At 44.0% G+C, this 24,634-nt stretch overlaps 1 protein-coding gene across 2 annotated transcripts; it reads right to left on the bottom strand.

Moving 5' to 3' along the window:
* Positions 1-3,048: 3,048 nt before the first annotated feature.
* On the bottom strand, positions 3,049-24,542 carry G3BP2 (G3BP stress granule assembly factor 2). 2 transcript variants are annotated; one of them, XM_048303727.1, is made up of 12 exons: positions 24,423-24,541; positions 17,157-17,275; positions 14,923-15,004; positions 13,702-13,875; positions 12,731-12,821; positions 11,731-11,833; positions 10,024-10,204; positions 8,956-9,054; positions 5,038-5,140; positions 4,646-4,774; positions 4,337-4,455; positions 3,049-3,576 (listed from the first exon to the last, which is right to left on the bottom strand). In XM_048303727.1, the coding sequence occupies exons 2-12, from the start codon at positions 17,249-17,251 to the stop codon at positions 3,304-3,306; spliced, it is 1,449 nt and encodes a 482-aa protein (XP_048159684.1). In that variant the 5' UTR covers positions 17,252-17,275; positions 24,423-24,541; the 3' UTR covers positions 3,049-3,303. The 2 variants fall into 2 exon arrangements, with proteins under 2 accessions (XP_048159684.1, XP_048159685.1); XM_048303728.1 differs by lacking the exon at positions 8,956-9,054 and having other exon boundaries at positions 24,423-24,542.
* Between the last annotated feature and the right edge of the window lie 92 nt (positions 24,543-24,634).

Below are 24,634 nucleotides of genomic sequence, written 5' to 3' on the forward strand. Positions count from 1 at the left end.
CTTCTACAGGATCCAGTTTTTTCATTCCAGTATTTCAACTCGCACAACTGCATTACTTTTCAGTCGCTTCCTAACTGCCTTTTATCAGGAAATATTACAGCCAAGACATGCCCTCAACAAGACATAGCCAACAGCAGCTAACAGGAACTTCAGAGATTCCATGACTCAGCCACGCCTTAGCTATGAGCAGTGCAAGAATAACCCTTTTACCAACCTTTTGGGTAGCTGCCGACGAACACAAGAAGTAACAAAAGGGGGGAAATCACTTCTGCACCATCAAGACTCAGTGGCACCGAAGTGGAGAGCAAGCAACTCCAGTCTGTTTTTTTAAAGACAGCTCAGCTCACATTCCTCCCAGCACCACTGCAATATCCATTTAAGCTGTATCCTGCAGCCAGATGCTGCAGCCTGGCAGGGTGTGGAGGAATCCCAGCTGGGACACATCTCAGAAGAGCTCACGTCCTCCCTGGGCCATGCACACCCCAGGGTGAGAGAAGCCACCAAAGTCAAACACTTCAAAGCACACGATGCTGTGCTGCTGCAGCTTGTCACTGTCACTGGCCAGGTCAGCAACGATGTTCTTAAAAGCTTTTCTGTTAGCGAGGGGTGCCAGGGCATACAGCCACCTGCATGCAAGAGAATTAGGGACATGGATAAATGCTGCAGACATCAGTAGTTTATTGGTATGTTTAGTCAAAACACATTCAGAATGGAAACTTAAAAGTAAAAATACTTTCCACCTGCAACAATTAAACTAGAATCTACTAGCATATAATGCTTGACACGTTACAGCAATAAAGATGGTAATCCACTGTCTCGAATACCTACTAAAGCCAAGATGGTCAGCCAAGTTTGTTGAAATAGAACTGTAATGACAAAATACTCCCACCATTCACAAATCAGCGACTAACAGTAATGGTCAGTGAATCCCTTCCTTTGCTCTAAGAGGTACATTTACTATTGAGAGGGTCAAGAACACATAAGAGTCCACAGTACAGCAGGTGAGCTATCACCATGTAAACTTCTCTGGATGATGTTCCAAGGGTTCGTGTCACTTAAACAAGAAGCAAGCCAAAAAGCAGAATGGCTCAGGAGCTCTTTTTACTACTCCACTTATGTTGTCAATTATTTCCAGTGCCATTTGCCATACAAACGAATTAGGTGGCAGCAAACCACAGTACTACAGAAGGAAAAAAAACCTCCAGGCTACACAAACCACACTGGTGGCAAACTGCTAACTGATGACAGCAATTTGTCCGAGGGCTTCAAACCTAACGAGTGGAGTTGTGTGGCAAGCAGTTCAAGTACTACAGATTTCCAGGTAACAGCTGAAATTGCAAGACCTTCAACAAAAAACCTGAAATATGAAAATGCCAACTGGTAGAAATGTGTCCCAGAAAAAAAAGGGTATGAAAATAGTGCAAGACTTACCATGGAACACAGAAGACCTCAAGTCTGGGAGAGAACAGACAGATGCCACTTCACCTTGCCTAGTGTATCAGAAAAGATGTGCAAAATCTTCCACCTTACTTGAACCCAGAAAATAATTGCATAATCCAGAGACAGACTGTCAGGATGCCCTCCCTGCTTTTGCTTGAAATTGCCATTGTTTAATTTGAGGTCTTCGCTGTTCACAAGCAGCTGCAGGCGGTCACACTTTTGCAAGAACGCACGCACAAACACCCCCTTTGCTCCCGAGCCAGAGCTCGCCACAGGGCCTGGCACCGGGCCTGCCTGTACTGCCTGCTGCAGCTGCGGTTTACGGGAATGCACATCCAGAAACACAGCTCTCCACGGAGAACCCACCAGTCAAACTTCAGAAGAGGACGCCTCCTTTCTATCCGTTGGGCCAGAGCCACATCGGTGTCAACTTCAGCTGAGAGTTATGTGCAAAATGAGTACAAGTTTTTAAAAAAGTGCAACTGGAAAATGCAAGAACTTAAGAGCTGCTGTTTAGTTCTCTGAAAATTGCAGTATCCCCGTTTGATAAGCTCACCTTCACAAAGGATACTTAGGTCTACCCATTACGCGCTGGCCAGAAGCGTCCACCATTCTGGACTGACTTCTGAAATTCATGTCCAAGAGAGATTGGAACTCCACTTTTTTTAACTCTGACACCGATTAAAGAGAAGAGACAACCTGGAGACTACTTGGATGCCTTCATCCTCCCTTCCCCACCACTGCAGAAAAACCAGGCGAACTTGTTAATTGAAGAGCAAGGTTGATGATCGTTTTAGCAACGTTTACTCATTGAAAGATACTGCAATTTTTTTAATACAATTTTCCAATTATTTCCTTTAAATGCTTTGCAGCCGCTTGGCTTTGCAGCACAGTACTTAATACACTATACTGTACAAAATCACCAGCAAGACTGGAATGATGTATTCATAGAAGGCACCATCATGCTTATTACATTACCAGAGAACTCAAATACAGTCAAGACAAGTTTCACTGTACAACGCTTCTCGAAGGGGGAAGGGGAAGGAGGAGTGTGTTGAGCAGCCATCCCTGCACTGAAGAGGGGCAGATAGAAAAATCTGACGTGAGCTATCAGACTTGTTGCGTACTCAGGGCTACAACTTGGAAACTCTGGGTTCTGGTTAGTTTACAGCTAACTGGATTCCTTCTGGAACAAAGGTGTAGTCTTATTAAGGTTTGTGTGTGTACAGAGGTTGGTCACAGCAAGCAGAGCAGATGCCCGCATCGTTCCCCAAGCTATTCTGTCTGAGTAAGAGGATGAAGGTTTTCCCTCCGATGCCTCCTGCAGCTGTCAGTATAAATGAGTTCAGAGGACCCATTAGTGCATTTTGATGAGTGCGTAAACACGAGTTTGTTTGGAGCCAAGTGTTCTAAGAAGGAAAAAAAAAAGGCAAGCTTCTCCAATTGCACAAATTGCACTCTTTGTGTTTCCAACAGTAGTAGGCAGAAACGGTAACACTTACACAAAATGTGCAGCAGAGGGTTTTTGACTGAAAGGACCTGAATTCTATTGGGCATGTCCTTTAGTTCACTTCTGTTGCAGATAGTTAACTGGTCTTTTTTTTTTTATTTCTTTTTCTTTTTTCTTATTTTTAGTCCTCAATTCTCCAAGTCTACATTTATAAATTAAGAGTGTGACTCCTGTTGTGAAACTGGGGAAAGAATGTCCACCTCAATTTAAACTGGAAACCAAAGGATGTTTTCACATCAAAGAAACGATCAGAAGGGCTGTGTCACATTCCAAAGCCAAAAAAAAAATTAACAAGAATGCAAACACGATGGATAATGTACCACTGCCAAGACTGTCTGCCCACAGTGGAGATTTCAGCGACGCTGTCCAGTGAAACGGCCTTCCATCTGCCCGGTTCCTCGTCCAGAGCCAAGTTTTTGTGCCATGCCACCTCGTGGAGGAGGTCCTCTTCCATCACGGTCCCGCATCATGCCACCACCCACTATTCCACGGGGCCCCCCCGGGCCTCTGTCATTGCGGCGAATATCCCTGCGCTCGTCGCCGCCGCCGCGTGTCTCTCTCTCACGAGCGGCTCTGGTTTTTTTCTCTTCCACGTTCAGGCGCACCTCACCCCGGAACATTATGGGCTTATGGGGAAAAGCGGTCAAGGCACACGTTAGTCACCACAGCACAAAGTCCATTCCATACAAGGCACACGAAAATTCTGCACTGGCTGCAGGCCCCAGCCTTCCTTCACGTACACGCCCAAAACAAACGTGACCTGTTAAGGGTTCCCTGCAGCACGCGACCGTAGCCCTATAGAACACCATTTTTACATTCACTTGGGCATGCAAGGAATTAAAGTGTTTGTCTCAAGCAAAAGCAGTGTTGTCTTTAGCCTCTTCACTGCCACCTTTAGCCTTTTCGCTTCAGGGTTGAGGTTCCCAAAGAATTGCTCTACTAGGTCTCACTCCCACATCGCAGAAATGAAAACTGCTGCTTTCTCCCCTCCAGTTCCTCAAAGCAAAACTGCAAATAACCCTGCTCCCTTCTCTTGACCCCAGGGTGCGGAATTCAGAGATCCATGTGATGCCCTTCAAAAGGTTACCTGCTCCACTTGCAGCTAAAGGATCTCTAAAAGTAAGTGCTAAGCTCTGTGTGAAATATTTGTGTAGAGGTAGCAAATCCAAATTCCATATGATGCGGTTTGAAGAATGCTGGTACAGTTTTTGAAGCTACACAGCACTCCTGACCGAAGGGGTATGCCAAATCTCTCTTTTTCTTTCAGCTGTTTTTTGAATGCCAAAGCCAATGGCAATGCAAACTAGGATGGCCCACATTACTCGTGGTTTAGGGCTTTCGGTCCACCCTGGAAGGGGATACTCAGTACCCAATGCCAATACTTACTTTTGCAACTAAAATTCGCTGGACCGGCTCAGAATCATCAAATACCACGAAACCAAAATTAGGCAGTTTTCCTCCCACTCCCTTAGTATTTATGCGAAGTTCTACCACATTTCCAAAGCCTAGAGAAACACAAGGGAAGAGACACTTTATCCAAAGCCGCAGTGCCAGCTCTACCACCCCTCTGCTCGTTCCAGACGTCAGTAGTGTGGCACCATATAAAAGCTTACCCGTGTAGTCCGAATCAGCGTTAGGTGATTTTTTAACACAGTTTTTTCCATCTTAGCCCCTGCAGCTGGAATCACTACTTACTCATGAAGAACTCTTTCAGTTCACTCTCATCAATATCATGTGGCAAGTTCCCAACAAAGAGCTGGTGGCTGTCTGGATAGCGAATTATCCGACGATTATCCGACTCATTCTGCTCCATGTCTCCCCTCCCTACCGTCAACACAAAGAGGAAGGTAGAACTACTGAGGTCAGAAGATGCATGTAAACTTGGATGAACACATCTAGGGGCAGCACCAAGCACATTCACTCCAGCCAGCTTGGCCTCCAAATCATATTCCCTCATTTCTAGTTGAAGGCAGCAGGCACAGGCAGTTAATGATCAGCCAAACATGACACAGGTACAGACAAAGCCTGTCCAGCACACACCTCTCATTAACCCATCCCTGGCAGACACACAAGCTGATCCACGTTACCTGGCCGAGGTCCTCGTGGTGGAAAACCCGGTCTTTCCCTGGGACGCTGCTCACGAACACGAGGAGGCTGAGACTGAGCTTCAGGTTTAGTTTCCACTCTTGGCTAAAACAGGAGAACATGCATTGTTTAACACTGGCCCAGTCAAAAAAAAAAAACCCAAACCCCCAAACTCACCAAAACAAAAACCCCCACAACACAAGACATGGGTAAGCGGCATGCACAAAACAAACTCTGGAAAATAGACATCAATGTCAATGTGTTTGGGAGTGGTTTTTTCACCTGTCTAAATTCCTCTGTACCAATCCAGGACTGCAGTGTTCAGTTATCAGTGTTAAAAGGTGCAAAGCAAACGTCTCTCAATCAGAGCATCTCCCCAAAGCACAGCTAATGTGAATTTTCCATGTTTGACCAGGCATTGAGACCCCAACATTCCGTTATTCACCAATCCCTCAGCCTGACTTAAATCGTAGAGGGTATAAAGCTTCCTCATGCCAAGCTCAAACTTCCTGGATTAGGAGGCAGTCCAAGATGAACACAAAGAGATGGACAAATCACATGTTCTGCCCAAGTCCCCAAGGAATTATTTTCCTCCAGTGAAGAACAACTATATGAAAACTACCGAAAAGAAAGAGGAGAACAAAAGCCTTCAGAAGTGTAGTAAGTGTTTCCTGAAATGAATTTCTACAGACTACCTCTTAGGATATGCTTCAACTTTCCTGATGTCAAGACCACGATGCTCAAAGTACACCCTTTGTATTCAGGTACTAGAACACTCATTCCCATTTTTCGCAAGCAAAAAATCTGCTTTATGTGAGATAGATGAAACTCTAAAAATGTTTCTATGCAGACTGCTGGTCACTGAAGCAATTCCCAGTATGTTTTAAATTCCATTTTCTGTACAACAGTTAAGCAGCTGCTGGTGCGCTGGGTTCTTATCTTAGAAAAACAAAATTATCCTTAGGAGCATAAAAATACACAAGTAGCCTGCAAGTAAGATTAAACACAAGGTGAACAGCTACAGGCCCAGTCTGCTGGGGAGAAGTAGTTTATGTTAAACATCTCCCTTATTTTCCTTTAAGGACTCAGGACAACTGGCAGTTCCAGACAGAGTATGTCCCAGGGGACAAAGACTGTATGCAACATGCAAGTATTACAGACCAAACTGATGTCTCAGCCCTCCTATCACTTGTGCTCTATGAAGCTAGGCATTAGTCTGTCCGTACAACACTTCTAGGATCACTTTTTCAATTCCAAGAACAAGCTCAGAAAATCAGCCTTCCTGTTAAATCTTGTTCCATTGTATTCCCTTGTGAGTCATTGTAGCTCCTCTGCCATCTCTTACTCACACATCTTGAATGCATCATAAATTACACCTCAAAAGCAGAACTCGATACCTTCAGACTCTCGTTTCATAGATACTCATGGCTATCGGGCTTAAACTCAGTCCTTCTGTCAGCCCCAGACAAGACCTGCTAAGTCACTGATGTCCTGCTCTTAGAACCCAAGTAACAGTGAACTTGTACCTGCTTGCCGCCTTGTGTTTCACTGAACTTCTCACCCAGCGCACAGACAGCTGATCTCTCTGGTCGTTTTCTAAGGAGTACCATCCTTTTGTAGAGAGAAAGTCTGCCTCAGTGCCACAAGAGGAAAGCCCTTGTGCAGAACTGTGCTCCCCAAAACACTGCCACTATTAGCAGCACCACAAGACTCCAGATCAGGGCTGCCATTTACAGCCAAAGCAGCTCATTGCAACTCACATCTCCCAGCATTTCCCAGCAAGCACAGAGTAGACGGAAAGACACTGAGTAAGGAGTTCAAGAGACAACTTCTACAGGAGCCAAGTATGCCACAAACCTCAGCCTGGTGGAGCTTTGACAACCATTAAGGAAAAGGTGGCATTGTCTCTTCTCTTCAGGAGCTCACATAGGGAGGGAAAGGGACTCACCCCAAGAGACAAGAGTCAGGCCCTGCCTGTCCCTGCCCCTCTGCAGCCCTACGACAAACAATGCAGTAAAAAAAATGGGAGATAAAAATAACTGAAAATGCTATAAGGAAAAGTCCCAGTTTATCAATGTAGGCGGGTTGATGTCTAATCATCTACAATTAGAAAAAGAGCAAGAAATGCTGACCTGTTCCACTCCACAGCTGTAAGGAAAACAGCCCTGAACTAGTTTATATCCAGAACAGTACATGTGCAGTCCTTTGAGGAGTTAACGCTACAGGGGCTGTATTTTTAACTTGACAGAAGAGGAAGGGAAAACTAGAGTGATGCAGAGAAAGGAATGAGCAGGGCAGTTATTTCTTTGTAACATCACCGACACCAGCTAGAACAGCATCCCAAAGGAGCCACCCATCCACCCACCAGGGCATCTTCTGTCCTCGTTTACGTGCACAGTGTCTGGATCTAATGGATTCATGAGAACAGGAAAAAGCTGCTACTGAACTGCAGCTCCTTGTTTAGGTGCCTCTTCTACCAGATTTCTACACACCGTGTCTAAAATGTGTTCAAGAACCGGAGCTCAGAACTGACTAATTCTGGCTACAGAAGAGCTGAGCGTTGAAATTCTTGCCATGTCAGTATTGTTCAGAAACTTCCACACAACATAACTTAAACATAAAGTCAAAGCAAAAGTAATCAAAAGGCACAAAGCACGACAAACAGCAGAGGCAACACAGAAGAGTTTAAGGGGACATCTATAAGGTATCTCTTGCTCTCCTGGACAGACCATTTGAAATGATTTTTGCCACATTACAACCATCCACCCTGTCTGTGGCAAATAAATTAAAACCAATTTTGGTTTGCTTAAGGAAAATCTATTCTGCACTAGAAAACCCACAGTTTTCACAGGTTGATTACCACCTAAGGGTTCAAAACCCTGTTTAAGGTGATCAAAGACAGACTTCCCAACTCATTACCCAGCCTTTATCTGATGTCCATGACAGTCCCAGTAGACTAGAAGCAACACCATGTAAGGTGCTGGCGTTTGTTTGATTAGTTTTCTTTCATTTTTCTCTTTTTCTTCCCTGTTCCTTTTTTAACATGCATTTGGCTGCAGGCCATCCTAGACAGGGTTCTCTCTGTTAGCACAAAATTGAGAAGAAACCAGTGCAAAAACAACAGCTGCAGCAACCCAACTATTCTACTGAATATCGCAGTCTTGCAAAAAGGTTGGACAGGAACAACTCAAGATACAGCGCTCTGGCACACCGTGTCAATATGCTGGGGTAAAGGACACATTTTTTGGCCTGAGCACTTTTTATACAAATGGAGGAAGCTGAATTGAGAGTCTCAGAATGTCTCACACCACCTCGGCATGTGCAGGACATGAGCTGTTACCAGGTCAAACTTGCTCTCCTCTTTTCCCTCCTCACCCAGTCAACCTAGGAATGGGAAGATAGCATTGTCCTGGCAAGGAAATGTGAATCCTTCCATTCCTCACACAGTCATAAGTTGGTACAGGGTTCAGTGACAAGCTAATTATCCATGGATAATGAAATCCAGCATAGTTCTGTGGATGTTAGCCTTACAAGGCAATCTTGCACCTCAGAAATGGTGCAATCTCTTTTTACTGCTGGGCTACTTCCACCAATGCCCTTTTCAAACACGCTTGAGAAAAGTAACATTTTGTGGGGAATTGGTGTTTCCCCTTTAAACCAAACCATATGCCATCAAGTTAGGTAAAAATACCAGCAGTGATTTCCTGATTCCACAAGAACAGATTTTAACATTACCATCACCCAAAGTTACACCTGTTACGTGTTCGTGCCTTTGCTTGCGACAAGAAGGTGAGTGCATTAACATTAAAGACACAATTAATTTGTGCAATTTAAGTCAAACAAGTTGATCTGTTAATTTAAAAAACTGAAGCAGTTTGCAGCAGTAATGAGACAATCCAAGGTGTTCACAGATGGGTTACCTGTGAGACTGGTGCTTTAACATGGGGTGGAATTCCAGAGGAAGAAACAGTACCACTAGGAGGCAGGTTTTTACTGGTCACTGAAGCCCAAGAGAAAGCCTGCAGGAAATGCAACAGACCTAGGCTACTAATCATGGCAAACCACTGACATTCCTACAGGGAAACTCGTCTGCTAAAAATATACTTTTGGTTCATATCTGACTGTTAAAAAATGGCTGTGCAAGCATTACAATGGAGGTACAGAAGGGTTTGCAGTTCCAGCTGTCTGTGGATTCCAACGGCATGGAATGAGCCGTGTACCGTGCCCACTACCACTACTTGAGTGAGCCCAGTGCCCTCAGCATTCCCAGATCACTGCTTTCCATCAGGTAACCAAACCTAGGACTAAAAACCCTGTAGTGTTAAGTGTCTTTTGCACAAAGAAAGGAAGCGGATGCCTGAAGTTACAACCAAAAATGGAGAAGAGAAAAAGGATTGGGAAAAAAAATACAGGAGACATACTGGAGGTAGAAAATGACCTCGCTCCAGCTCTCCCTGGCTGCTCCCAGCACTTTGCAAGCCCGCAGGTGTAACCACACCAGAGGACACACGGTGAGCACTGTGGTTTTTAAGATTACCCATCCCGCCTCTAAGGAGACAGTCAGTGCCCCCACATTGATTTTGAACCTATGCTGCAGCAATTTTGCAAGCGTCAGTGTGTTCCATTTCTTTTCAGGGAAAGAGCAGTGGTTCCCATTGTATGAGATTTTTGGTGGTGGTAGCTCCAGGTGTTTTCTTAACATATGTTAACTCCACATCTAAAAATGTCTACACATGCATATACCCACACACACACTTTACGAACAGAGCATAAAATCTACAGTACGTGATGAGCAGCACTTAAAAATAACATTTTTTTCCTTTTTTTACTGAAACTTTGCATTTTTACAAGCTCAAAGGTCAAGCCTAGCTGTTCATACAGCACGACACCAAAGAGAGGTACCAGTTTAGCCACCCAAAAAGGCAAAGTTCAAAGGCCAATCCAGTTTCCATCTGCACTTAGTAGCACAGATATGACTTGTAACTAACCTTTGGTGGTTCTTGCGGTAGCGAAACAGGTTCTACAGGAGGTGGAGATGGAGATTTCTCTTCTAGTTCCTCAAGGGTCTTTTCTTCTACTTCAGCTTTCAGCTCCTCAGCTTTTGTTTCAGATTCCAATTCTGGCTCAGGTTCATGAGAAGATTCTTCAAGTGCCTCCTCTATCCCATTGCTACAAAAGTCAAATGCATTTTATGAGCTTATCAATTACTTTGCATTTTACCACATTCTGTAAGCTGTAACAGCTCTGCTATGGTAAAGATCGTTGTGTCTTCAATTGCTACAACGTGGTTTGTACGTATACAATACAGTGAGAAGTGAAGCCGTACTCCCATACTGGGTACAAAACCAGAGTTTACTTCCGCTGAAGCAAAGACATGTTCTACAGTTCTCTGCAGACAATCACCTAGCCATTTAACCCTGGAGAAGAGGTGCTCAACTAAAGAACTGCTGCTTCTAGAAGAATACAAACACAATGGATTATTAAGCTACACACAGAAACAAAGCCCATTTTGGAATGAAACCTACTGTTTCTTTACCAAAGTACTATACAGCTTCCTTACCAAAGCAGCTGTGAGTGCCATTTACAGAAAATCACATGCAACTTCTTCTCTGCTCTGTGTGGTTAAAAGGTAAGGGATTTGAGTTTCTTCTCTCTTCAGCCACCCCAAAATCCTACCAACCTCCAGACACCTCTGTCAATATAGCTCCTGCCACAGATCACCACATGCCCAAGTGACTCTATGAAGAACAATGCCTCTTTCCAAATGACACAGTAACCCCAAAGCAAGACCTGACTTCATGCTTTCAGGCATCCAAAACTTCCTGCATTATCTTGAGCAAGCCACTGCCAGAATTCCAGCAGATTCCACTTTTCCATCAGATTTCTCATGAAAAGCATTAAGTGACTTGTGCTTAGCATTATCACTGATGCACTCAGCATGTATTGTCTAGTGATGCCATATATGTTTTTTTTTTAAGAAGGGAACCACAAAGTCGGTTCTGGCCCTCATTACGCCATTCCTGTTTCAAAAAAAGCACAGGGGTTTGGTGATGTTTGTTTCTTTGTGTTTGCGGGGGATTATTTGGCTGGTTTTTGTATTTTTCTTACAAAATCATAAATATCTTTTTTCTTTAATCTCGCTGAGATTAGCAGACACGCAGGACAGAGACCTATTCTTCCAATACAGCTGTACAGCAGCCTCTCAAAAAGTAGATACTTCTCTCAGTTCCAAGTGATATCCAAATCTGAGTAACATATCAAGAAGTCCCTGCTGAGTGCAGGGGGTTGGACTAGATGAGCTTTAAAAGGCCCCTTCCAACTCAAACTATTCTGTGATCAACCATCCCTTTGTTAACACACCTGAGACATAAATTACATCATATCAATGTACTGTTTGAAGTCAGAATTACAAAGATTCCATTAAGTGTGTACATACACGTCGGTCGCTCCCTTTTCACCTCACTTCTGAGTCCAGAAGTGAAAATAACTAACAAACATAGAAAAATACCCCATTTCCTCTCTTCAATAAAGAAGCAATGTCTCAAAATAATGTAATGTTAACTTAACAGATCCCTATCAGGCTAAGTGTATCCTCCTAAACTACCTATTAAATAACATCCAGAACCTAAAGCCAAAACAATTGTCTGTCGTTTTCACTAAAAAAGCAACTTCATGTAATACAAAGGACTTCTTACGTTACAGGATGGTTTTCATAGTAAGTACCGCTTGCATTCTCTTGCACAGGTTCAGGTGATGGTTGTCTTTCCTCCTGCTCTTCTTCCACCTCTTCCTCAGACTCTGACACAAAAACAAAAACTTGTCAACTCTTACACATCTCGCAAGTGTACACGAGCTACAGTTATAATAAAAGCATATTAAATTAGTAGCAATCAAAATAAAGCTTCAACAAAACATGGTAAAATTAGCTGCAAAAAAAGATGGAAGAGCCTGCCTCTCAGTCAAGAGGCCTGGCTGTTTACAATTTTCACAAAAAGAGGAAGCCAGAGACATATTGGTGCTGCTAGGAAGTTCCGGGAGGAGGTTTTGAGGATCTTTTAAAGCAGCAGGTGCTTTTCATATGGTGGCAGTAAAAGAGAAAGATTGCACTATTAGCTCATAAATCTCAGTGCCTCAGACTAAGAAGATGAACCTCAAATACAAGGATGATTGCCTAAAATGCGTTGTTCCACAGAATCCAGATGAACAAATTCCAGAAAAACCGCCCAGTGAGTGCATGTATATATGTTCTGGCTACACTCTGATTTGCTCTGCCTCACTGAACAGAGGGGATAAAACCCACTCAGGTCCAATTCAGCCCCCAAGTAGCAATGTGTCATATTTGAAAAACACTTAGATTTTTTTCTTCAAATCCCATACAAATTTGACTGATCACTGAACACAAGTGTGCCTGATGCAGCTATGGCAGCAGAAGTCCTGTTGCTCACTGCTTCCATTCTCTGTCAAGCCTCACCCTCCGTGAGCCAGTTCAGCCTTTCAGCGAACACGGCACTACTACAGGACCTTCCTTTTCCAGAATGTTTTGAATGAGCAGAGCTGCAGTAACGACAGCTCCATGCCCACGAGAAGGCAAGACAGTTTTGCATCCCAGCATCTCCACAAGACACTTCTGGCAGCTCTGCACAAAGGAGAAAGGAACAAGAACCACACAAACCCTACATGTACAATCCTTCTCACCTTCATCAAGTTCTCCTTCTGAATCCCCAAATACTTCATCTTCGTATCTGAAGATATCATTATGGACATAGAACTTGTTTGGAACAGATCCCTGTAAAAGAGGAACATGCGGTGCTTAGTATCTATGGAATGCCAGCAGGCAGCAAAAGGATGGACTACAGACGTGTTTTGCGGTACACACGGACACTCTGCAATAGGACTATGTCACTGAAGTTATTTTCTGAGGTTTTTTTTTTTCTCTAAGCAAGCAATTAACAGTAGCTTCTGCCCAACTGAAAAGGAAGTTTCAAGCAGAATAAAATCTGCTAATTTTGCTAAGTCACATCAATCATAGGTTCTAACTAAGCATACAGCCCCTCAGTTTCATTGAGGAATTTCAATTTTCCCTATTACAAAAACTTTACAATAAAAGCCCTGAACTTTCACAGGGTGGCTGTATGCTTACAGCACTGTGCAGGGAAACAATGAAGAAATACAACATGAACCTAAAACATTCATCTCCAACCAACCACACAGTTTGTGATGAAGTGGGAGGAAAGCAGTAGAAAGAACACAAGGCACCTTCTACCTGTACACAGCTTTGCTCTCACCAAGAGCTAAATTTGAGCAGTAATTTGTGCAACCCATACTCACATTTGCCATTAGACTTGAAAGTACACAACTACAGCAGAGATTTGATCTACAGAGCTGAACCTTATCTTTTAAAAAAATTATCTCCCAAATGCAAGCTTCAATTTTCTTTGTATTACTGCTCCAACACTTCAAGTCCAAGGAAATAAAATGGCTCAGGATGGGTCCAATACACCAGTTTCTCTGCACTCACACACTGTGACACATTTAACGACTGCCTCCAGACCAAGTTTTAAAGCCAGATCCTATTTTTAGTCCCAATATGACAAATTGTAGCTACAGGTGAGGTCAGGTTTTTTCCATCGTTATTTGAAGTTTGCCATAGTCTTACACATACTTACTTCTGGAGCAAGCACAAACGTCTGCATGAACTTCCTCATTGGCTGCCCATTGTTTGACAGCTCTCCCATGACTTGCACAACCACCCCATCACTCAGAGTGGCATGAGCATCCACATGACGGATCTTGGTGTGGCACTCACTGAACTGCAGTGACATCACCTTCTTGTGTATCTCCTAGAAAGAGACAGACACATTTTAGCTGCAGTGTATTCTGTACAGAACTTTACACCTTTTACCTACCTGAGTCTCAACTAACCCCAAAAGAACACTCCCCTGAAGCTCAAAAGATAAATACAGGAACCAAAAAGTGTCTTTCACTGAGAACAGTATTCCTGAGCTCACCTAATTTTTAATCTGAAGTTTTGCACTAGGATTCAAGTATTTCTCAGAGCAGTCAAACAGCATACAACTTGCTATCCAATTTTTCCAGCTGTTTTAAAATCTATGACCTATTTTAAGACTTTAATTTTTTAAGGGCCTGTGAAAGGAACAGGATTTAGCTTGTGTTATAAAAATAAAGAAAACCTCCAAAAATACCCAACAACAAAAAACGCCAGCCCCAAAACAACAAAAAAACATCCCCAAACCAACCCTTTATATGTTGTCGGAAGTAGCAAACATCACAGGAGCGGGGAACATCTGCAGTGCCAAGATTTTTGTGCGCCAAATGAGATTTTGCTGGTGAAAGGAGAAGAAACCAAACCTGCCCTGGACTAAAAGCCACACTGCTCAAAGATGTGGCTGTCACGAGAAGAGATGTCCTTAGGTGACAGACAATTCTGATAATGCAGTACAACCAAAGCAACTCTCAATTCACTTCATCCACTTCTTCAGATAGTTATGTTTCACGTTAACAAAACTCCACTCACACAAGAATTTCATGAAACTCACACAAATCAGTCCTTTCTTGAGGAACTACTTCTAACTGAAATAAGGTACATTTATAGCACAAATCTATCAGGTCCTCTGGATTTTGTTTCCCATCCTGAAGGCATTTTCTGCAGCCCAGATGCAAAGCTGAAGAACCAAACATAACTATCAATGAAAGCAGAAATAAGCAAACAAAAACCCTCAAGCTACCAAGTTCCTATCTGTATCTGAACGGAAGCAGTGTCACAATCCATTACTCACCAGGTAAGAAAGTCTAAGGCACTGGTAAAGAAAAAACCGTAATTTATTCCAAACATTAATGAGGATTACAGGACTAATTTTAATACTCACAGCTTGACCGTACACTGCTTCTTGTGGTTTCCCACTGGCATCCAGTCCTCCATGGACATAAGAAGAATTCCTGCCATAAAACCTGCAAGCAAAGAGATGCAAAAGTCACAGAAGTGAAAAAAATAGAACCAAATCCAGAAAGTATTTTAGCCAAAAGTTGTAGAGCTCAATGCATCAGAAATTTCACCAGATTAAAGAGGCTCCAAGAATACAGGAAGAAACTTAAAATTCAGCACTGCAATTTGCCCGAGGAGTTTGGCATAGCAAACTCCAAAATGAACCTCAACCTTTCACTTGCTTCCTTTAAGGAAGGTGGTCATTTTGGCTGGAAGGTTCCTCACCCTCACAATCCGCTGCCTCTCAGAGTGGCATCAGCCCAGCAAGATACGACCCTCTTGCCACTCCTCCGAACCTCGTTCTTTTCACAGTCTTGGCCAGCACTGAGCTCGTGGTTTTGATATTTAAATATGCACACTCACTTCCAATACTTTTCCTACATTTCAGAGATTCTTTGGCACTTTCATTCCATTTCCACATTTTGAGCCTAGAATAGTCTGTTTTGACTTGGATTGTTATTGTCAGCTTATAAAGCACATGAGAAATGCTTGGTATTTTCAGTACATTTATATTAATAGATGAGACAAAACACCATCGTATCACTCTGTGTTTTTATTTAGGAGCATGCTTTGCCTTGGGGGTGATTGCCATGAGGTCCAGATGCTAATATGTACCTTTATTATCCACCCTTGTATGGTATATATGAAATAAACTTGTCATGAAGTACTTCTATAAACTTGTTGTCACACAGAGTGGCAAGAATACTGAATATTTCTCTCTACTTAAACAAGCCAGTGCAGAGGGTCAGTGTACAGAATTAAACCCTAAAACTTCCACGTCTGCCATCTGGTTTATTCCACTGAACTAAGAAACTCTTTTCAGTCCTACTTTTGTGAAAATACAAGCCCAAGACTTTTACTCCCTTGACTGTGTCCAGAAAAAAGTCTGGGAAACATTAGATTGTTTTCTTTGGTACTAACCACATAATCATGATTTTGAGCAGGGTCCAGCACTTCCTAACAGCAAGGAAATACAGACACTTAGCTAAAGCAGTGCACAAGCAGATAGGAAAACATCTTTTCTCTAAAACACTTCTCTCTAAATTCCAAAGCAATCTCTCTGAAAGTCAGCAGTTCTTACTAAGGGCCTTCACAGGGGACCAAGAATTTTAACATGCTTTTAAGGAACTGCTCAAAGTCACTGGGTGGCAGAGTCCCCAACTAAATGGAATTAAAGATTTTTGGTTAAGGGGCCAGAAAAGCCTCACAAATTAACTGAAATGCAACAGGTATCCAGCTACACCGAGTAATACCCATTTAGAGGGCAAACTGATCTCTGCTGCTCCTAAGGCCTGGGGAAGCTTTGGATAATGACCAATGACAGGATCCTCTGTGCTCTTCTCAGGCTCTTAGTAGGATGAAACAGTAACTTTAACCCTTGCTGTTCGAACTCCCTCACTGCTGCAAAGAGCCCATCAAGCACCAGGAAACCCGAATCTTTCTGTGGCAGAGAGCAAGCTGCTGTTCAGACTAACAAAAAGAGAAAGAGGGAGTATGAGATGGCCGCTCTGAAGAACATCACTCACAAACAAGATGCAGCCAAAGAACACAAAGATAAATGTCGTCCACATCTGAGCCTGACCAGAGGAAAGGGGCAGTGGTGGCAGAGACTGCAAGTGGCTAGAAAACATTTCATACAAGCAACTCCAGAACTGGGTAAGATTAAAGCAACCCAGACCAAAACCTCTTGGACTCTTCTGCGCAGAGGTATTTAAGAGAAATTCCACAAACGCTGCTGTTAGCGACACTGGTGACACCTTTCAAGTGGACAGAGAATATTCCTGAGCACAGACTATCACCTGCACCAGGGGAGCTTGCTCATGAGTATTTATCCAGTCTTCCCAACATCAGCAGGTATTTCTGCAACCTGTCCACATTACCATTTCATCACTGTAGAAGCAGCACACTTTTCCACAGAGGAAATATCTTGATAACATGCCATACATCCACATGATCTGACTTGGCTCTAGAGCCTAGGGAGTTTGCAAGAGTTTTTCCAAGAGCCCAAAAGTTAGCCAGGTCCATTTTCTCCCACAGTCAGAAACCAATGTCTGATTTACAACCAACAGGACACACTTTTCTTCAAAACCATTATCACTTGGTGAGTACAAGTGTTACCTGTGCAAGAAGTCAGGAGCTTTGTTTAGCAGAGTGTAGTACTGTCTCACGAACTCCCGCCCTACGAGCAGGGGACTTGGCTTCTCCATCACCATTTCTTTGGTACTCAGTGTCAAACGCTGTAATTGAAAATAGTCATGTTAGTTTGAAGGCACCCCTATGTATCACAACTTCCCCATAGAAAGATTAACACTGTGATATTAGAATCGAAACAAGTATGCATACGAGGACTTAATTCACTAGAAAACACTCAACCAATTCAGGACACCCTCTCCCACCTCTTTTGAGTAAATGAGAAAATTTCAGTCAATTCATCTATTACTTTGATGAAAAGGGAACAGTGGATACAAAGTCCCTTACAGAACAAGTGCTTTGAAAAACACAAAATACACTCTGAAACAAACAAACAAAAACCCTGTTAAAAATCTCTTGCACCATTTATTTATCCCTTTGGCCAACAAATATTTAAAAAACCCAGTACAAATGCCCTGCAAAGCAAACGGAATACACTTTCTTAAGGCAGCCGGTACCTCTGCTTCAAAAGGTTACTGTCACATCTGTAAGATGAAAACGGGAGCACCAATGTGAAGTAACCATGTGGGCTGGATTCACACTCCATGAAGACTGGGAAGGGAAACCTTAGTGCCTCACAGGTGACCAGAGCCTTAGGTACATGTTGTCCAACCTAACTGCATTTCGCTTTTGTCATACAATCATCTAAATTGGAAAGGACTTCCAGGGGTCACCTGGTTCAACCTGCTATGCTCCTACCTAGCCATGCTGTCCTGCAGATCATCCATGTCAAAAAATAATTCTCAGTACTCTAAAAGACTTTTCGATGGCTTGCCAGCACCCAACATGTTGTTTTTGCCAGCTCACCTAAGACTACCACTGTCTGCGATCATGAAATTCCCTACAGCTCTCACACAGATGCTTCATCCACTTTCTCTCTCCAAAAATTAATGTGTAGGCAAGGCAACAGGCAAAGAAGACCGAGTCAAAAATCCAAGCTTCCAATTTGGGAGATAATCCTAAAGTAAGATTTTTGGTTTTTTACCAAAATAACCTTGACCCATCCATCTAAACCAAGGGCCAAACAAAAGGCTCTTTACAATTACAGCCAGGCAGCACATAAAGCATATGAAGTGAAATTGGGAGATTAACCTCAGCTTAAGAAGGGGCTGTAATAAAGGAAGAACACACACAGGAACAATCCCACGAACGTGTCAGATCCTGCATCATAACGGAACTCTGAAGAAAAAAGCCCACATATCTGGGTCAAATAGTTTACACTTCATAGACAACCAAAATTATCTTAAGCCAGCAATCCAAGCCACAAGACAATACCAAGGTATGTTCCTAAATGCAGTTAGTCAGGAATCACACCTGAAACAAGAGTCTCAAAAATGTGCAGGTAAGGCAGAAGGCAAAGCCTGAAACACAAGCCTTGAACCTGGAGATAAGAAATCAGCAAACTTATGATAGGGTTATCCAAAACCCTATCATAATATAGGGTTTTCAAATAAACCCTTTAATATAACCAAGACTCTGGAACACAGTATTACTTTTGCCTCACAGGAAGCCCTAGAAGAAGCAATTGTGCTAATGAGACACAAAACCAAATGTCAAAATACTAAGGGACACCAAAGGTTTGAGCCCTGTGCATGTTCAAAGTGGAAGCAAAGGAAAGACAACAAAATATGACCAATTTGAGGATCTTCCCAACACAAGTCATACTACAGCAATGGCATGCACATGGAAATTTTACTTAGAAACCAGCCTTAGGGGAAGAAGGACATCTCAGTTCCTACAGGTGAGACTATTTTTTTTTGTTCCCCTGCCTCACAAGCAGATGACGAACACAAAATTGGTGAAAGGATCTTCACCACGAGCACTTGGGAGACTACACAAGGATAGAGCCTCATCAGGATTTTTTAAAGAACGTGTTAAAAAGCAGATGATAGCCATCACGCATTCTTATGAATATAGCAATAAGCAAAGTATACTTGTTAACAAATTGCTGGCATACCTCAATGAATGCTGAAGATGCCTCTGGGTACAAAACATAATGATCTGTGACAAGTCATTACACTACAGGAGATCTGTATCACACTACATCTTTACTTCATTGGAAGCTGTCCTATTTCCTCACAGAGAGGAGCACCGTGCACCTCTTCCATATTTCAAGTGACAGCACCATTGATTTACATCACATGATCACATAATTTCACAGGATGTCTCAGTACAATTCTTCACCTGTCTTAGTACTACTTCCTTTCATTATTTCTTGAAAGATCTCAATAGGAATAGGAGCAGCTTAATGAACTGTTCAGGTCTTCCACGTCATTAAAAGGCAGTAAAGTAAAACCAGAGGTACTCCCCACTAGCAACATGGATGCCATGAAACCAGGTCTTCAAAAGATTAGTCTCCACGTGTCCCAATTAGTATAGTACCTCCCTAAAGTCAAGGACCCGAGCCTTAGGAGGCCCAAGGGGTTTGGCGGTAAAGACCCCAGTGAAATTTAAGCCAAAAGTCAGGGCATGAGCATCAACAATTTAAACGGGCCAAATTTACAAAGAACGGTATCTCCATGGCTTACCAGGCACCAGGGGAAGTCCCATGGATATCCATACTCTATAAAAGCTCTATTTCCATTTTCTCAAGAGTCAGTGAATAACAAACTAAGAAAGAAGAATCTGAGCGTTCTTCTCAGCTGAATGAAATAAGCCACATTCTTAGATCAGCCTGAACAGCCATTGAGAAAGGTCTTAATGAGAACTTATGGCTTGAGGCACTTGTGTACACACTAGCCAGAAACAAAACACTGCTGCAAGTCTGAGATCCCAGCACTGAGGTGGCAATCACCAGAAATCAAATACACTTATCTGCTGGCTTCTTTACGGTGCAACTGTACCGTTAAAAAAATCCCTTCACCATGCACAATGCACAGGGTAACAGGAACTCCCATGCAGCTGCTGCTCATCCACAGGCAGTCCTACTTACATCCAGCTGACACAACTCATTGACAAGATTCAATAGCCACCTTATCCACTACTTCCGATTCCTCTGTTACCAGGAAGGCACCCTGGATTTCCAGTGCTTTCCTCAACCAAGGAGAATCAGGAGCCACACAAAATATTTTGCAGCATACTCGCAAGCTGAAAGGCAAAATGCAACATGGAATCTCTTTCTTCCCAAGACAAGACTCAGAGGTGAGGAACCCGATTCCAAAACTGAAGAACATGCACATGTGCCAGTGCAATACTTCTTCCAACTTCAACTGCTGCAACTCAAGTTTATAACAATAACTGCAGCCTACAGGCAGGATTTCTTTCAAGAGAACAAAAACAATGAGAAAACTGGTGCAGAAATTATTTGTTATTTGCAGGCAAAAATAAGCAAACAAACAAAAGCAGAAAAGATAATTTCCTCTGAAGAGCAACTGCATAGTACAGAAATTCACCCAACACCTTCTGATGGCCATAACAAATAAAGCAAGAAGTCAGCCTTTGCAACGAGGTGAAACTGCTGAGGGCAAACGGGATGAAATACAGCCCACATGGAGACAGTTGTGCTGAAGTATGTGAGAATCAACTACAATCACTTCTCAAGTCCACACTCAAGAGCATGCAAATTCATTCAACCTGTAATCATCTTCACACATAAAACTTTATTAAGCTGTGTTTGTCCCTTCTTCAACCAAATGAAAAAAAAACCAACGAGAAACCAAGCCCCAAATCATCATCAATCAGTTTGCACAAGAAGGCAGCAGCAATTTGTTTCTGAAGAAGTAGCGAAGACCACTACCTGCTGAGTAGTGAAATGTTCCCTGGTATGCATTTTGCTCAATAAGCAGCTCTGACACTAGCAAAGCCTTTTTTCCCTATAATATATATAAGCATTCTTTATTATTATTATTATTATTTCCCTTGCCCTGTAGAAAACAGAAATGTGAGTCGTCATCTGTGGCAAAGCACTGTTACCCAAGGCCATGACTGAGCTACAGAATGGTAGCCTACGTGCTCAAATTTAGATATCCAGAGAATAAACTTTGGCACAAAGCCTTTGCTTGTGCCTAAAGAGGTATTTCAAAGAGTCCTTCATCCTCTTTCAAGACAGAGCAACAGTAGTGATGTTGTCCGGATGTTTCGTCAATTCAACTTGGGGGGGGAAAAAAAAAAAAAGGCTGAACTGAATTCTGACAGCAGCTGAAGAAAGTGTCACCTGAACTTGAACATAGCCTCCATCAAGAGAAACTTCTGAGCTTTGCAAGGGAGCTGTGGGCCTCACCAGTTGTTTTAATAATAAACTATAAGCAAATAAAATTTTGTTTTCTTGAGAAGCAAATTTCATCCTCTGAAAATTCACCCATAGAACAATTTGTCCGTAACTAAAGGCACACAGACATCAAGCTATCATTTTATACAAATCAGCAACAGTATGGCTTGTTTGTACATCCACAAGTTTGCAACTCTTGTCCAAGTCACTAACCAGATTTAAATACACCGCTTAAAATGAAAATAAATTTGAGAAAAATGTTCTGGCAAATCAGGAAGACGTTCCCCACGCAGCGGGCACACTAAGCAAAGCCTCAAGGGACACAGTGTCACTTCCCACACCACTGGAGCTGAAGGAAAACAGAAGGGAAGGGGAAAGCAGTTTTCACAGTCTTGGGCAGGTTTCTCCTGAACCCAGAAATCACTTTTTAACTGTGCTTCTTACTTTAGACAAGCATGGTTGCTCCTGCAGTCCATAAGCGCGACTCTGAGATGCCATCACTGCCACACATCATGAATAAAGCTAAAAATCCAAACTGATAGCCCAGCTTGCCCAAGGTAGGGCATCTGGAGCACAGCCCTGCAAAGGCTGGCGCGTACCCCATGGAAAGTAAAGTAGCAGTGACTGCAGGGAAAAAAATCCTGAAAGGGCAATCGAAAGTCCCAAACAACATTCCAGTATTGACACTACCTCCCCTCATCCTGTGCAAGGTCAGCACTCAGAGCATCCTTCACGTGGAGCAAGGAGCAACAACCGGGCATCATCTACCAGAATCCCTTTATGATCTCCTTTACCTATGTGCTACATTCTGACCCGGCCGAGCTCGAAGGCACAGCACGCAGTTCTCTCAAATCAAGCTCTCCCGAGAGGTTGGTTTGGTTTTTGGTTTGCGGTTTTTGGGAGGAGCTTAACAGCACCCTGTATCTTAGGCACACGGCTGCCATAGGGGACCATCCTCTGGGCAAATAAGCTGTGCAGTCCGAAAGGGCCAACACCCACCCAAAGAGCAATAACAACAGTAACCTGCTCTGGGGAAGCCATTCCACCTCTGTGTCATCATCCAAGTCCAGGTTCAGCACCTTTCTCTTAAGTGTCTCATCACATACGTCCATTAGTCTGACATATTCATCCTTTCATGTCACTTGAGTCGCCACACAGTTCTTTATTTGTTAAATGCTCTCAAAAGCAGTGACATCCTGTGCCATAACTACTACAGCAGAAGACTCAAATCCAGCACTGTGCCTTAAGGTACAGTGGTTCCTCACTGCATTTTCAGTGCTGTGAAATAATCTCAAGCGCGAGAATCGATGTTTAATTGGAAACCTCAGTTCCATAAAGGAAAACATTCATATGGACATCGGCAGCTAAGCAGTTTTTTTTTTCTCTTCAGTTTAAGCTAGTTTTCACAGAAAAGATTTTACTCTCCTAATGCAAAAATCATCAGCCGCAGATCATAATTTCACACAGCAAGCCCCGCATCTGCCAAGCAGACTATTCCAAGAACAGTTGCAATGGCTAACCAAGATTATGTTTCTGATGTCCAAGCAACCAGGGTTCACAAGAAGGAATCTTTAAGAATGACAAGCTTTCCTAGGGGAGGCATGGCCCTGTACACACACCCACAATCACAATGGACACAGAATGCCTCCTGAACGATATATCAACTCCAGAAGTAAAGCAACACCAGTTTGTCAGCAACCACAACTTCTCAGCTCAGAATCCAAGTTGACAAATCCTATGCTAACTCGCAGTGCTACAGTAATGCAGCCATATTACATTCAGAAATTTGGGTATGGATTAATATAACTTCCCCTATTTCTCAATTGTTCAAAAGTACCTTGGGCTTTTACACTTCTTTACACTTCTTTCTGTATGAAAGCAGAACATTTGCACACTGAACCTGATGTGTCTAGAACATACAGAGGGCTTGGAAATTTTCAAACCATCATGGAAGGCCACAATAACAAAATCTGCATGACTGACTAAGACCTTTTGGTTGAAATTAAACAATAATCTCGTATCGTCTTGTTCTCTCCTGTGACCGTTCTTTCGGGCAGTAGTACCTGGCACCAAGCTCAAGATCCAGGCTCACCAAGCTACCCAAGGGATTTAAAAGATTTGTTGCAGAGATGCTCCTGGGCACCCATACCGGAACGGCGGTGACCTCCGAGGTGAAGGAAGGCAGAAGCCTGAGAACACAATGAGCCCAACTCAGGTGAAAAATAAGAGCAGCTCAGAAAAGATCTACTCACGGCATCCAGCTATGCAGAATAAAATGTGCCTCACAACAACTTCTGCGATCTCACTCCGTGTGCAACGAGAGCACCCAGGTTATGATTGGGGAAAGGGGAAGCGCAGAAAAGTGAGGGCTGCAGAGCTGGGACAGTCCTTAGAGCCAGGATGCCATGGCAGTACTAACTTGTAGAAGAGCAAAAGGGCTCGCTGAGCCGAGGATGGGGAGCTAAAAGCGCTTCAGGAGGAGGAGCGAGGCCGCCGGAGCAGCACCCTGCACATGCCAAAGCCCACGTACCTCTGGAGGCCCCTGCACAGCGATCGATCCATGAGGTGAGATGGGAAGCGGCGACCACAGGGCCCAACACCACAGCCAGCACCGAGTAACGCGGGGCTTGGGGGCGCTTTTCCCCGGCCTCCTCGCGCCGCCCGGGGCGAGGCGGAAGAGCCGCCAAGGTGACGGCGAACAAAAGCCGCCGCCCCCCCGCTCCGAGCCGAGCCGAGCCGAGCCGAGCCGAGCCGAGCCGAGCCGAGCCGAGCCGGGAGCCAGCGGCCGAGGCGGGCGGCGAAGGGCAAAGCCGGGACTCAGGGCGCTGCCCCGCTCAGCACCGCAGCGCCCTTCCCGCCGCTGCCCTCAGCCCCGCGCGCGCCGTTCCCGCCGCTGCCCTCAGCGACCGTTGAACAGCCGCCCCCCCCGCACACAAACAGAGCCCGCGCCGGGGCCTACCCTGCCCCCCGCCCCCCACGCCGCTCACCTAAGGGACAAAAGTCTCGGTGCGCGGGGCCGGGGCGCGTTTTCGCCCACGCCGCCGGGAGCTGCGCGGAGCCGGGCGCGGCGAGCGTGTCCCTCGGGCGGCGCGTCCCGCGGCGCGGGCGGCACAGGGTGAGCGGGGCGCGGCGGCGGCGGCGGTGTCACAGCCGGGCGGGCGGGGGAGGGCGGGCGACCGCGGCTCCCGTGCGTGCCTGC

Source organism: Corvus hawaiiensis, chromosome 5 (assembly GCF_020740725.1).
Source record: "Corvus hawaiiensis isolate bCorHaw1 chromosome 5, bCorHaw1.pri.cur, whole genome shotgun sequence".
NCBI classification, from domain to species: domain Eukaryota; kingdom Metazoa; phylum Chordata; class Aves; order Passeriformes; family Corvidae; genus Corvus; species Corvus hawaiiensis.